This window comes from Myotis lucifugus, unplaced genomic scaffold (assembly GCF_000147115.1).
Source record: "Myotis lucifugus unplaced genomic scaffold, Myoluc2.0 scaffold_717, whole genome shotgun sequence".
Classification (NCBI taxonomy): Eukaryota; Metazoa; Chordata; class Mammalia; order Chiroptera; family Vespertilionidae; genus Myotis; species Myotis lucifugus.
Window position 1 is genome coordinate 166,138 of NW_005871765.1, and position 14,576 is coordinate 180,713.

General features: G+C 44.3%; 1 protein-coding gene across 1 annotated transcript in view; it reads right to left on the reverse strand.

The window, feature by feature from the left end:
- MERTK (MER proto-oncogene, tyrosine kinase) overlaps positions 1-14,576 on the reverse strand; it is a 99,062-nt gene that overhangs the window by 52,030 nt on the left and 32,456 nt on the right. Inside the window, exons 3-4 of the mRNA XM_006105714.3 lie at positions 14,284-14,384; positions 12,373-12,546 (exon numbers count right to left, since the gene is read on the reverse strand). Coding sequence (XP_006105776.1) covers positions 12,373-12,546; positions 14,284-14,384 — 275 coding nt within the window. The remainder of the gene's footprint in view (positions 1-12,372; positions 12,547-14,283; positions 14,385-14,576) is intronic.

The window sequence follows — 14,576 nt, forward strand, 5'->3', positions numbered from 1 at the left end:
ACAATAAACAAAGGCCCTTGTCCTTAAGGATCTCACGTTCCCATGGAGGGAAAGGGCGAGAAATAATAACCTTCTAAGTAAGTGAGCTCTCAGAAGGTGATTAGGATTCTGTAAGAATAGAAGAGGATCAGAGGGCCAGAGGTGAGTGGAGAAGTGGGTTGTGATTTTCAGTACGTGGATCAGCCTGGCTCCTTGAGAAATGCCCTCTGAGGAAAGCCGAAGTGAGGGAAAGGGCCAAGATTTTACTGGAGGTGAGGGAAGGGTCTAGCAGAAAAACAGGTGGGACAGGCCTTTGCTTTGTCCTCTCAGTGGGTGGGAAACTGGAGCTCTGAGCAGAAGACATGACCTCACGTGTTTTATCAGGATCGTGCCAGCCGCCATATAAAGACTAGAACTTAATTAAGCATGTAGGTCCCTAACTCATTCCAATTTTTTTTCTGATCTGTGAAATGGTATTTAAAATGACTATCACGCCTTGCTATAAGGGTCAAAGTAAATCTTTACAGAACGCACTGTGAGAAGAATGAACTGGTTTCTGTAAATTCTAGTTATGTTACTGTTAGATAGGACAAGGACCTCAAGGTCGGGGCAGTTATAAATGTTATTACTAAACGTTATTCTGGCTAAATGTTAAAATGTAGCACAGTAATTTTGCAGACCAGCTGTAAACAGGATGAGCTTGGGGGAGTAAGGAGGGGGGAACAAGCTTGATAAATGTAGCCAAACTATAAAGAAGAAATCAACACGCAATTGACCGAATAGTGCACCTAAGCAATGGCTCAGCCTCCCTTGGGAGAAGCTTTGGAAATGAAGTCCTTGTCTTTACTTGCTGCAAGTAAATACAACTACCTAGAGTAGTGCTATTACAGGATTCCAGGGCAGGGGGAATAGGCAAACTGAGACAGGAAAGTTAGAAGGAAGCCAAACAGTGCGGGGTAATTTGTAGCCAGCTTGTAAGTAACCAGCCATTATCTCCCCCAGCCAAGGACCTGAGAGCAATGGTTAAAAACCTCCCTAATGAGAGAATGCAGAAAGGAAAAAAGGGTAGTTTTACTCCCTAAGCCAGTGGTTCTCAACCTTCTGGCCCTTTAAATACAGTTCCTCATGTTGTGACCCAACCATAAAATTATTTTCGTTGCTACTTCATAACTGTAATGTTGCTACTGTTATGAATCATAATGTAGATATTTGATATGCAGGATGGTCTTAGGCGACCCCTGTGAAAGGGTCGTTTGACTGCCAAAGAGGTCGCGACCCACAGGTTGAGAACCGCTGCGAGAAGCCAGCAGTCTCAAGGCTTGGCAAGAGAAAGTTGCCAGGTGCTTCTCAGGAATTCTGGGAAGGCCACAACAAAGTAAAGGGACCTTGAGAATTAATCGGCACCCAAATAGTCAGTGGAGGAATTCTGAGACCAATAGACAGGAGGGTATATAATGCCTGGGGCCCCCACCAACCTGCTCTTCAGATTAGCTGAGAGCCATCTGTGCTTCATCAGCCAGGTTTGCTTGCTTGCTTTTTCAAAAAAGGTACATGCTTTAATTGCTTTATAAATTTGCTTTTCACTACGCAGTCAAGGACTCTCGTATAAATTCATTTATGTGAGAAGGCAAGGATTGAGGTTGGGAATGAAGCATAGTAACCTCCATCTTGAATAAAACTGCTGTTTGAATTTTCTGCTATTGTTAGATAATCCCTAGTCCTGTAAACTCTGTCACTTTAGACAGTCTCTTATTCTATAAAATTACTTTGTTTTCAGTTCAAATAGAAAAAGATAAACTTAACTGTCTGACTTTGCAAGCTAGCCATCCAATATAATAGACTAATATAGACTAATACTGATAATAATTCCCATATTCTTATGCCAAGTTCCAACTCATTATGTATTCAAAGTTACAACTGTCTGTAACAATAACTCACACAGAGTTCTTTGTAATACCTGCAGACAAAGAAGCTCAAAAGGTATAAATACGGGAAACTTCCTGTATGTGGGGCTCAGAGATTTGGAAGAGACACCTCCCTCTGGGCCGCACATAATAAACAACTCCTAATTAATTGGTTTATTAAGGCGTCTTGTATCTCATTCGCTGATTTAAGATACAACAGGAACAGCCCTCTCCCACTGACTCGGGGCTGTCTTAGCTGGTAACACCTCTCTGGTGTTGGTGAGAGGTACCTATAACAGTACCCCAAGTTTGGGCAAACCCCTTGAGTTCAGTAACATTACTGTTGTTATTACAATGAATATTAATTCATTGTATATCCACCTAACTGAAACAAAAAATAAAAAAAAAATAAATAAATAAAAAAAAAAAAAAAAAAAAAGAAAACAGAAGGATCAGCATAAGTCCACCACTCTTCTTAGGAAGGTAGCTCACCATTGACGGTGAGTTAGGAACTACTGCATGTAAAATGTATAATGGGTCACATTTGAGTCCTTCCTGTAGGCTGCTTCTGTACCAAGGACTTTTCGTTCATTATTTCAGTGGATCCTCATAAATGGTCCACGAAGTAGACACATATTACCCCTACTTTATATAAAGCAGTGGAGTAGCTTGCCTAGGGACACAGGCCAGTGAAGTGGCATTAGTCTCTATGTCACAGCTGGGGAACTGAACCTCTAGTCTATAATCAATATATCCCACGGTTAAACACCATGCATCACATGCTTTTTACAGTTCTGCTATTTGGGGGTGTGGAGGATTGAATTCTGCCCCTGACAAAGTGGTCCTTTAAAAAAAGACCAAAAAACCCCCACACGAACCCTTTGTTTTGAAATAATTTTCAATTCATAAGAAATTACAGAAATAGTACAGAGTTCCGGTCCACCCTTCACTCAGCTTCCCCTGCTGATAAGATCTTACATAACCAAGGGACTCTGACCCAAACCAGGAAACTGACTTGGTGCAATACCATTAACTAAAACACGGACCTGATTCAGATGCCGCCCGTCTTCGTTTTGTTTGGGGAGGGAGGAGTGTATGGCTCTATGCAATTTTATCACAGGTTGTGTACAGAGACAGAACTCTTCCATTACCAAAAAGAAGCTCATTCCTGCTACTCCCGGCAAGAGCGCGTGTCTGTCTGCCATCACTACAACCGGGTCATTCTGAGGCTGATACATAAATGGAATCCTACAGCGTAGAATCCTTTGAGATTGGTTTGTTGACTCAGAATAATGTCCTGTAGACAAAGGCCTTCTTTGCCCTTGTCTCTTAAAGACAGCTCTTATATCACTAGAGAAAAGATTGGTATCAAAGGGACAAGGTGTGTGAGCTTCCTGTTCATAAACGTGCTTGCTCAGAGCAGCCTCCACAATCAGGGCTCTTCAAGCCCTTCCAAAGGTCGCAGAATTCTCTCAGATCAGAAAGGTTTGCCGTAGCCGGTTTGGCTCAGTGGATAGAGCGTCAGCCTGCGGACTGAAAGGTCCCAGGTTCGATTCCGGTCAAGGGCATGTACCTGGGTTGCAGGCACATCCCCAGTGGGGGTTGTGCAGGAGGCAGCTGATAGATGTTTCTCTCTCATCGATGTTTCTAACTCTCTATTCCTCTCCCTTCCTCTCTGTAAAAAATCAATAAAATATATTTTTAAAAAAAGAAGAAAGGTTTACTTGGGGGTTAATTTCAAGACAGAACTGTGGGGGGGAAAAAGGAGACATGTGTAATACTTTCAACAATAAATAATTTAAAAAAAAAAAAGACGGAACTGCGTCTCCCTGCAAACACCCGGCTTTACATCAGCATGTAACCTCCAAAGGCATCTCAGGTCAGAAAGGCCTGAACTACTGGGAGGACTCAGGTACCACACCAAAGGTGCTCAAAATAAGAAAACAGGAATAAGCGTGCAGGAGGCAACTGATCAATGATTCTCTCTCATCATTGCTGTTTCTATCTCTTTCTTCCCTCTCCCTTCCTCTCTGATATCAATAAATATATATTTTAAAGAAAAACAAAAATATCTTTTAATTTCACAGAACTGGCTAGAGATATATGAGAAAAGAGATAAGACTAAGTGCAAAAATAATTATACTAATGCAAGTTACTTTACTATCACTGTGTCTCTGTACCAGTGAAGGGACCTAAGACATGGGAGTGTTTGCCATTCATTGTTTGTTCAGTAATTCGTTCATTCAGTCACACAGTGTGGGGTGATGGGGCTAAGCTAATTAATAATTAATATATGATAATCACACCGGTTCATAACTTAGGGGCAGACACGCAGATGTTCTGCACTAGGTGGTGGGAGGTACAAGAGATATGAAGAGGCACTATGACTACAAAGACAAGGTCAGGGTGTCCAGCAAGCTTTTCAGAGAAGAAACACATATGGGTACAGAGATGTCTACATAAGCAACAGAAAAAAGTTAAAACAACCTATATGTTCATCAACAAGGGGACGGTTAAGTGAATTACGGTCCATCCACTCACTGTGGCAACTGTCACAAACAATGAGACAGGCCCTTGAGTACCGACATTCAGAAAGAGCTACATGGCTTGGCCATGAAGGTGTGTATGCACATTCGTGTATACGCACATATATGAGGATATTTTAAGAACTGGGAAGAGGTTGAGAGCAGGTAAACCGAAGGTTGACTGTATATTCGGTTGCATAGGGCAGTGAAAGTATAGAGAAAAAAGGGAGATTTTTCACATTTTGCTTTATGTCTATCGTTTGAATGTTTTACAGTGAATATGTGTTCACATATTATTTGTGTAGTAAAAGGGCTGGAATTAATCTGCATAAGTATTATCATCCTCACTTGAAGGAAAATCACTTATATACACAAAAAAATTAGGAAGGAAAACACATCAATGTTTACATTGTAATTGTAAATGTGTAATTATCTGTAAAAATACTCTGAATTTTCTACATTTTAACACAAAATAATGTAATAGTTATGGAAACTAAAACTCTAAAACTCGTCTTACTTTGAATTAATTATAGATCACAGAAAGATATAGAGAAATATACAAGGAGCCTGGATTAGATGCCTCAGTGGTTGAGCATCTATCCAGGAACCAAGAGGTCACACCATTTTGACTCCTGGTCAGGGCACCAGCCCAGGTTGCAGGCTTGATCCCCAGTAGTGGGCATGCCATTTCTTTTTTGTTGATGTTTTTAACGCTCTATCCCTTTCCCTTCCTCTCTCTCTCTAAAAGTCAATAAAAACATTTAAAAAAAAAAAAAGTATACGGGAAAATTCCGTTTCCTTCAGCCTATGTCCCCAGTATGAACATTTCGCATAACTAGAGTCTACGGCCAAAACCAGGAAACTGACACTGGTACCAGCCATAGAGCTTACCCAGATTTCACCAATTATACCTGGGCTCGTGTGTGCGCACACATGGTTCTATGTAAATTTATCACAAGTGCAGCTCCGTGCAATCACAATTACACATAAAGGTTATTTTGAAAAGCACATTATTGGGATATAAACTTCTCAGTTCCTATTTTACATCTATCTTCTCTACCAAAGGGGGTTAAATCAAATTAGAGAAACTACAATAAAAATTGCAAAGAACTTGAAACCCCAAATAGGTGGCAGTAGTGAGGATGTACCTGGCCACTTGGAAATAAATCATACCTCTGAGCTGAGACAAATTACATGTGGTCTTCGGTGTTAGGATAATATGCAGATGTTATTACAGAAACACACATCTCATTTCTGTGAAAACACACAGAAGAAGAAAAGTTCTACATAAACAGAGATGGACAGAGTCTGTCCTATTTTCAAAAGGAAAAATTGATTATGGTAAGTACCGAATCACTGAGAGATAGAAATCCACAATAAAACTTAAAATCTCTTTCCCTTTGAGACAGCATGGAGGGACATGGAGAGTATTATGCTAAGTAAAAGAAGCCAGTCAGAGAAAGACAAGTATCACATGATCTCACTTATGTGTGGAATCCAATGAACAAAATAGATCCAGAGACACAGAAGCATGGAACAGACTGTCGAATCTCAAAGGGAAGGTGGGAATGGGAGGGTGGGTGGAAAGAGATCAACCAAAGACCTAGTATGCATATATGCATAACCCCTGGACACAGGCAATAGGGTGGTGAAGGCCTGGTGCGGGGTATGGGCACAGGCTAGAAGGGGTCAATGGTGGAAAAAGGGGGACATATGTAATACTTTCAACAATAAAGATTTTTTTTTTAAAAGAGGGGGTATCAAGTTGGTGCCTGTAGGGATGCGGAGAACTATCTTATTCAGGAGTTCAGCTCACCACCAATAATCAGGCCTGATTTCAAAACGAATTCCAAACTGATTTCCAGTCTTTCTGTGACAGTTATTAGGCTGATGTATCAAGGAATGTCTCAGAACACAAGATGGAAACATAAATGGAAAAAATAAAAGTCAGCAGACTTATCAGGGGTTGAACAGTAGCCAAGAGAACTGACTGAATGAACTGAGGTCAACTCAGAGGCTGCCTTTATTAACAGGCCTCTGGCTTTGCTCTCGGTTAGATCAGAATCTAGATTTCCATCAACAACAAAACGGCAGTTGGCACCAAGCAGAGAGAAAATCTGCTTATCCAATGAATCGAGGTTGGAAATGGGCTCAGTAGGCTGGGACAATCGGTTAAACTTTTATAAGGTAAAGGATGCGATTTCAAAAACAAATAGGCAAGGAGCTGGAGAGCTTTGGCTTTGCGGCAATTTAATGAGAAAAAAGACCTGGGGATTTCAATGAGCCTCAAACTCAACATTAACCAATAGACTAACCTATGGCTTGCATTACAGAAACAGTGTCCAAAACACAGGCGGTTACAGCCTCCACTGAACCTTTGGAATGTCTTCTCAAAGTAATACCAATCTGACTAAATGCTTTCAGAAAAGAGAGGAGCGGGGAGCAGTCCTAACTAATTTTGTGAGGTAAACAAACTCACATATCTAAACTGGCATTTCAAAAACAACTCATAAACCAATTTCCCACATGGGCATTTTTTTTTTTTTACAATAAAGAATTCAACTGACTGGCTTTTGTTGCTTAGAATTCCCTGACAGGAGTGGTGACACATGATGGGTCCCTAGATAGCTTTAGGATGGGGGTTGGTCACCAGAATGACTGACCACTTGACCAGAGGATTGGGAATCTCAGCCCAACCTCCAACCTCTAGGGAGCAGAGGGAGGTCTGAAACTGTTCAGTCACATGGCCAATGGTTTCAGCACTTGTGCCCATGTGACGAAACCCCAACAAAATCTCTGGACCCTGAAGCTCAGGACAGTTTCCTGTTAGGTGAACACACAGATGTGCTGGAAGGAGACACACCTTAGTTCCAGGAGGACCCTCCCAGACCTCACCCTGTGTGCATCCTTGGTAATAAAAGTGTAATGGTTAGTTTAGCACTTTCTGAGTTCTCTGGCGTGGACAGAAAAGGGGCCACATGCTAACCTGACTAACTGAGGGAAGGCCTGCGTGGCGGACTTGTAAACTAAAAACCTAAAGTAACCGCAAAGGATAGTCTGAAATTGAAACCTTTAATTAAAAAGCAGTTAATAGTGGGTAGTCAAGTCTTAGGCCAGTATCTTCCCTGACAAGATCAACTTCAATCTTCATGGAGCCTATTGTCTTTTTGCATCTAAAATAACAACATATCTGTGGAATGTCAGGGTAACTTGTAACTTCCCTTTTTCCAGATCCCGCAGAGCACAGCAAATGGCGCCAGGGCGGAGACCACAAATTCCCTCACTGTTATTGTTATCATGTTAATTGTTGACTGTTAACTATGTAAAAGAAGCATGTGTCTATCAATTTACTTTTTATCCAATCCCAGAGGTTTCCCCACTTTGCTTTCTCTCACCTCCCTAACCTATCACCAATGGATTTGATGTAACCCACTTACATATCCACCTTTGATGGTAATTTATAAAAATAGATGAAAAACCACCATTCTCCGGAGCATTATCCCAATATCTTGAGATTTTGCTTCCCGGCAATTGCCGACAGATTGGCTCAAATAAACTCACAAAAATTCTTTACAAGTTTGAATGTTTTCATACATTAACACTGGGCTGTTCTAGCAAATTACCCAACTGGAGGTGCTCATGGGGACTTCCACGTTTATAGCCGGTCAGCAGGAAGTGGAGGGGGCCTGGGGACACCACTGTCACCCCAGACTTGTGGTTGGCATGTAAAGTGAGGGTAGTCTTGTGGAGGACTTTACCCTGCACTTGTGGAGTGTGCACTCACTCTAAGTAGTCAGCGTCAGAAGTAAGAGCTGTCTATCCAGTCAGTGTTACCCCAGATTGGGGGTGAAACAGAAAAAAACAGAAATTCGAAAATCACTCACGCAATGTCAAATCCACCAAAATACATCATGACCAAGTTTATCCCGGGAATGCAAAACTGACATTTGAAAAGCAAATCAACGTAATTTACTATACTGAGAGAGTAACAAAGAAAAACCACACAAGCATCTCAGTAGATGCAGAAAACAAACTTGACAAAATCTGACACCCTTCATGATAAAAGTAAAATTTTTATGCCCTGGTCAGGTAACTCAGTTGGTTAGAGCATCATCCAGATATGCCAAGGTTGCGGGTTCGATCCCCAGTCAGGGCACATACAAAAATACAAGAATCAACTAATGCATGCATAAATAAGTGGAACAACAAAATGATCTCTCCCCCCACCAGCCCCTCACCTAAAATCAATCAATCAAGAAATTTTTTTTTCAGACAACTGGTAATAGGAGGAAACGTCTTTGGCCCAAATGAAGGGCATCTACCCGCAGTTAACACCACTCAGTCCTGGGGAGCAGAGATGTCCACTGTTACCACTTCCATGCAGCACATGCTGGGGAGGTCCTGGCCAGGGAAACAGGAAATAAGCCACAGAGGTAAAGGGCTAAGGACCGGGAAAATAGAAGTAAAACTGTGTCTATTGGCAGGTGACATCTCTAGACAATCCAAGGAATCTACAATAACAAAAACTCAGAACTAATAAGTGAATGTAGCAAGGTTGTAAATATAAGATCAACACACAAAAGTCCATTTATTTTCTATATATTAATAGAGAACAAATGGCAAATGAAATCAAATAGGCTATTTGCCAGCAGCAAAACCAGGAAATATTTAAAAATAAATTTTACAAATGACGTTAAGATCTCTACCCTAAAAACTATAAAAAACAAAACACTGAGAGAAATTAAAGACCTAAAAAAATGGACAGACTATGTTCATGAATTGGAAATCTCAATATTAGTAAAATGTCATCTTACCCTAAATTGATCTATAAATTCAATACAATGGCAAACAAAAATCACAGCAGAATTTTTATTAAAAATGTCAAGCTGATTCTAAGATTTATATGGAAATAGGCAAAAGACCCAAAGTTGGTCTTCATCAAAAAGAATAAAAACAAAAGTCTTCTCTAAATCTAATCCAAAATTAGTCATCATAGGAATGAAGTGCAAATGAAAACACAATAATCTACCATTTCACATCCATTAGAATCTCTAAAATTAAAAAGATGAACCCTATCAAGTGATGGGAGGATGTGGATGGAGCAACCGAAAAGTGGAGAATGCACCACAGTACAACCCTTTGGAAAACAGAGTCCTGGTTTCTTTATTAAATATTTTTATTTTAAGAGAGGGAGAGAGAGATAGAAACATTAATGAAGAGAGCGAATCATTGCACAGCTGCCTCCTGCACATCCCCTACTGGGGGTTAAGACCGAAACCTGGGCATGTGCCCTTGACCGGAATCGAACCTGGTACCCTTCAGGTCAACACTCTATCCACTGAGCCAAACCAACTAGGGCAGTCTTGGCTTCTTTAAAACTTAAACACATGCCTACAAACAACTCAGCCATTGCTCTCTCAGCTATTTATCCAAGGGAAATAAAAATATATGTTTCTCAAGAGACTTGCACATAAATATTCATAGCTGCTTTATTCACAATAGCCAACAGGTATAAACATCCCAAACGTTCAACAAACAAATGGATAATAACACAGTGTAGCACCTTCATACAACAGAGCATTGTCAGCAGTAAAAAATAATGCACTACTGCCCAGCTGTAGAAGACAGAGAACCATAGTACTACTGGTGGAGTCAGGAGTCAGAAAAGTGATTCAGAGACAACCCCCAGGGGCTGGCATTCACTTGCTGATCCATTCTTGCCATGAATATTAGTGACTACTACTACGGGTCAGGCACTGCCTTGGGAGAGACCAAGACCTGGTCCTTACCGAGCACATGTTCTCTAAGAAGACATCATCAATAAACAGGGTCATTATAGACTGACAAGTACTTTCTTATTATGCAAGTCCACAATAATTTGTGTCTGGGAGTCAATAAAAAGGTGGCAAAAACCTAATAGTGCAGAATGACCAGGGAAGGCTTCGCTGAAGAAGTGATATCTGAGTTGTGTCATGGACCAAAGGGCAGATGGAAGAACCCTGGCAGACAAAAGAGAGAGGGCAAAGGTCCTCAGGCAAGAAGGAGGAAATGTGTCTGGGGAAATGAAAGGCAACCAGTGTGACTGGTGCTTAGCAAGCAAAGAGAGTGGGATGGGGTGGGTTGCAGTGTTGGGTGGAGGCAAGAAGGGCTCTGGGCAACCGTCTAAGACAACAGGAAGTCACGAAAGGATTTCCAGCAGGCAAGTGACAGGGTCTGCCACCGGGAGGAAGGGTTAGAGTGAGGACCAGTGAAGCAATGAGACCAGCTTGGAAGTTCCTGCAGTGGAGCTGGCAAGGGCTGTTGGTGACAGGACCAGGACACTGCAGCAGGGACAATTAAAAGACCATTTTGGATGTATCTTAGAAGCAACACTGATGGAACTTGCTGATGCATTCACGTGAAAAATGAGAAAAAGGAAGGACTGGCAAATGGTGGTATCACTAAGATGAGAAATTCGGGACAGAACAAATCTGGGGAAAGATCAAGAATTTCATTTTAAGATGCGTACCTAGCCAGCAAGTGGACATGCCAAGGAGACAGTTGGCTACATGAGCTTGGAGCTCAGGAGAGAGGCCTGGGATGCAGAAGCAAAGTCTGAGGTTCCCATCACACGGATGGTGCTAAAACCAGGGGCCCACGGGAACATCTCTCAGAGGGAACAGAAGTGGGCCCGGGGCTGAGCACCAGGGCGCCACCCTTTCAGAACTCCTGCCACAGGCACAGAAGGAGCAGTGAGATGCGATGAAGCACCCACCGAATTCTCAGGGCCCGGGACACCCTCTGCACACAGAAGTCCCGAATGCACGAAGAAAGGAAGGATTATGGGCCGGGGGGGTTCAGAATGAGTCACCCCAAGGTGTGTTTTTGGGTATGCATATTGTTCTCAGCTAAAGGCAACTTTAGCAGTGGGATCAAAAGAAGCTTCTGCCCCTCCCTTCACTACCTAGAAAACCTGAATTAGGGGCCTTGCCCATAAGAAGAGCCGATCAGAGACCACCTCTTCTGACCGATCTATATGCCAGGACAAACTCTCTTTCCTGAACATGCGTTCTCCCTGCAATGGCCCTTTGAAACCCCGAGGCACCTCACCTCATCCCTGCTCGGGATGTCTATATTCTTGTGTTCCCTTTCTGTCTCGGAACCTCCTGCTTGTGGGGTCTCTGACTCTCATGCATGCCCATTCCCATATGTATTAAACTTGGTCATTTTCTTTTGCTAACGGGCCTCATGACTATTTGGTTATTAGACCAGATTATTATTGAGGACAGAGGAAAGGTTCTCCTCCCCTCCCCCCAAGCAGGGTCCCCTGGCCACATGCTGCTGAAAGACGCAATGGGAGGAGCAGAGAGGAGCCTGCTGGCTTTGGCAAAGGAACACCAAAGGCGCTGACTCTAGTCTAGAACATGGTCAGAGCGACTGGAACAAAATCAGGCACTTCCATTCAGACGGAAATCAAGGTGACGCCCCTGACCGCCAATCAGCCACAATCCCACGATGACTCACCCTGCCCACAACAACCCCCATGACCCAGGGAGAAGCAAAGCCTGAGGTCACCATCACACAGATGGTGCTAAAGCCGGGGGCTGTCAAACCTCACTGAGTCTTCACATCAGCGGTTCCTGAAGTGCCAGACCTGCCGTCCAGCGAGGCCACAGTTGCCATGGGAGGCGTGAGCCGGCTCCACTGCCCTGCCTGGGGCATTCGCCAGCTTCCCCACCTGAACCATGGACACCCTCGCAGTGCACTCAGCCACTTCCCACCCCTGACCTGGGAACTCCCTCCCACTCTCCCCCACCCCAGACTCCTGCCTGCCTCCCCACCTACTGCCCATCTCCCCCCCACCCCCTCCCCACCGCCCCCAGCTGCCACACCAGTCTCCCTCCTCCTGGTGCACAGCAGTGCTCAGCAAACATGTGCTCCCTCCCACTACTAGAGAGGAAACAAAGAAATCGGCACAGACTCACCAGGGACAGTCAGCACGGACGGGGATCTTTCTGGCTGTTCACTCACAGGGCGGCTGTTTTGAAACCAGACAATGCCGACAGGCTCCGGCGGGCCCACAGCCTGACAGGTGAGGTTGAAGGCGGTGTTTCTGGTGACGTTCATGCTCTCAGGCTCCCTGGTGAAGTAAGGAAGTCCTGTCGAGGAAGAGTTAAGGGAAGGAATATTTCAAACCCACAAGCAAAGGCACAGCCTGAGGAGAATGGCAACTGCTAGACCTTGGTCACAGGAGATTGCTTTCTACGCCATCTCAGGTCGGAAAGGCCAGGTCTCCCCTGAAAGCTGGGTGAGAAAGAGGTCAGGATGATCTCCAGTCCGGCTCCAGCTCACTGGGGCAGGCCGGCAGGTTTTCCGTCTTCCTCACCCAAATAAACAGTAAAAGCCACGCCTCGCAACAGGTCTGCCTGCTTTCCAGGACCATCGCCTGTGTGTGAGGCTTTGAGATGGGTGACAGGAACTTTAAAATCTGTGCATGAGTCTAGGGCTAAACGCAGCCTCAGATAAACACTGTAGACACAGTTATAGTCACAGCCAAGATCTCCAACTGTCGTTCCAGGATCAAGGCCATAAGGAAGGGCACTTCAGGAATGTCTCAGAGGAACCCAAATAGCTCACTTATTTGGGGCATGTGCCAAAAATTTATCAGCTGAAGCTAACTGTCCTCACACATTCACACTGTGTTCTTTGGGGCTGCCAACTCACAGAACTGGTTCCTACAGGAATGATGTGGGAGTGGTAAATGCAAAACATTTTTTTCCTGCTTCAGTTTTGTAAAACTCCATTAGGACCTAATGGGTCCCTGCTCTGGGCATTTTTTTCTGAGATTCTGACAAGTAAAATGTCCTCTAAATATTTTTCCCAGATAAACAGCAAATGTAGGACCCCCACCTCCACCCCCCGACCCATGTGGAGGCCCTGCCCCCAATTCATGCTGACACATACTGGCTTGTCCAGTCTGGGATGGACCCGAGAGCAAAGCTATAAAAGAGACTCCTGAGGGCCTGCCTCCCCCAGGCCGCCTGCAGCATCAGTGGGCACCAGGCTCCTGTTTGCAAAAGAATGGGTAGCAGAGGAGCCTTTTAGAGGAAGATGTTTCCAGTTGAAAGTCCCTAGAAAGCTAATCATCTGCTCGACAGCCTGTGATAAGGAGAGTCAGAAGAAAGTAGGAAAGAAAGGTGTTCTGATGGTCTGCTCACGGGAACCTCAGAGAACTAGGCAAGGATGCAGGGATGTCAGAGGGCAGCACCTGGGGGGTGGGGAGCAACCACTGGGGTGGTGACAATAAAGATGCTTCCTCCTTGAAGCCTTCCTTGCCAGGCCCTGCCACTGCCGAACCCGGAGACCCAGGGACTGGGCTCACCTGTGCATCAGCTCACACTCCCCACTGGAGTTCAAGTACCTCCAGGGTAGAGACTGCCTTCTCCTCATCTCATGTCTCACTTCTCACCCCCGCTGAACCCATCTCATGCCTTGTCATGTCACAGAACTTCACTGAACCAACACCTGACAAACCCGAGGGCCCTGAAAGGAGTCCCAGACCGAGCTGCTGACCCTTCTGGGAAGCCCCCTCCCCAATCCCCCCCCTCCCAGTCTCACCACCCACAGACTCAAGACAAGAAAAGATGCTGAGTAACAAGCAAATTGCCACCTGGCCAGGGAGTGGTACCTGGAGCCAGTACTGAGAGCCGGGTAATGGAATGCATTTGCTTCCTAAAAAAAGTCATCAACTTTTAAAATTGTAAATAGCCAAGGAAGTCATACAATCTCAGTGCTTATGGGCCTGCAAGGTTTGCACAGTTATAAATGGGCCTGCCAAGCTGCAGTGTTATGTGCAAAGCAGTTAACACTGGCCGCTCTGTGGCCTCTGCACTTACCTTGTACCTCGACGTAGATGGGGTCAGACACGATCTCTTCATTGTTTATGTTCGTCTTACAGGTGTACGCCCCACTGTCTGACCGCTGCACCCTCATTATGCTTCAGAGAAAACACAGGAAGATATGCACGGTGACTACCCTTCGAGCTCCTACTACAGAAACAGAACATTCTTCAACTTCTCTGTCAGATGCTGTGATGTTAATCTCACATATCGACATGGTTAGGTCTCGGTGTCCAGATATTTGGTCTAACGCAGTGGTCGGCAAACTGCGTCTCGCGAGCCATATGCGG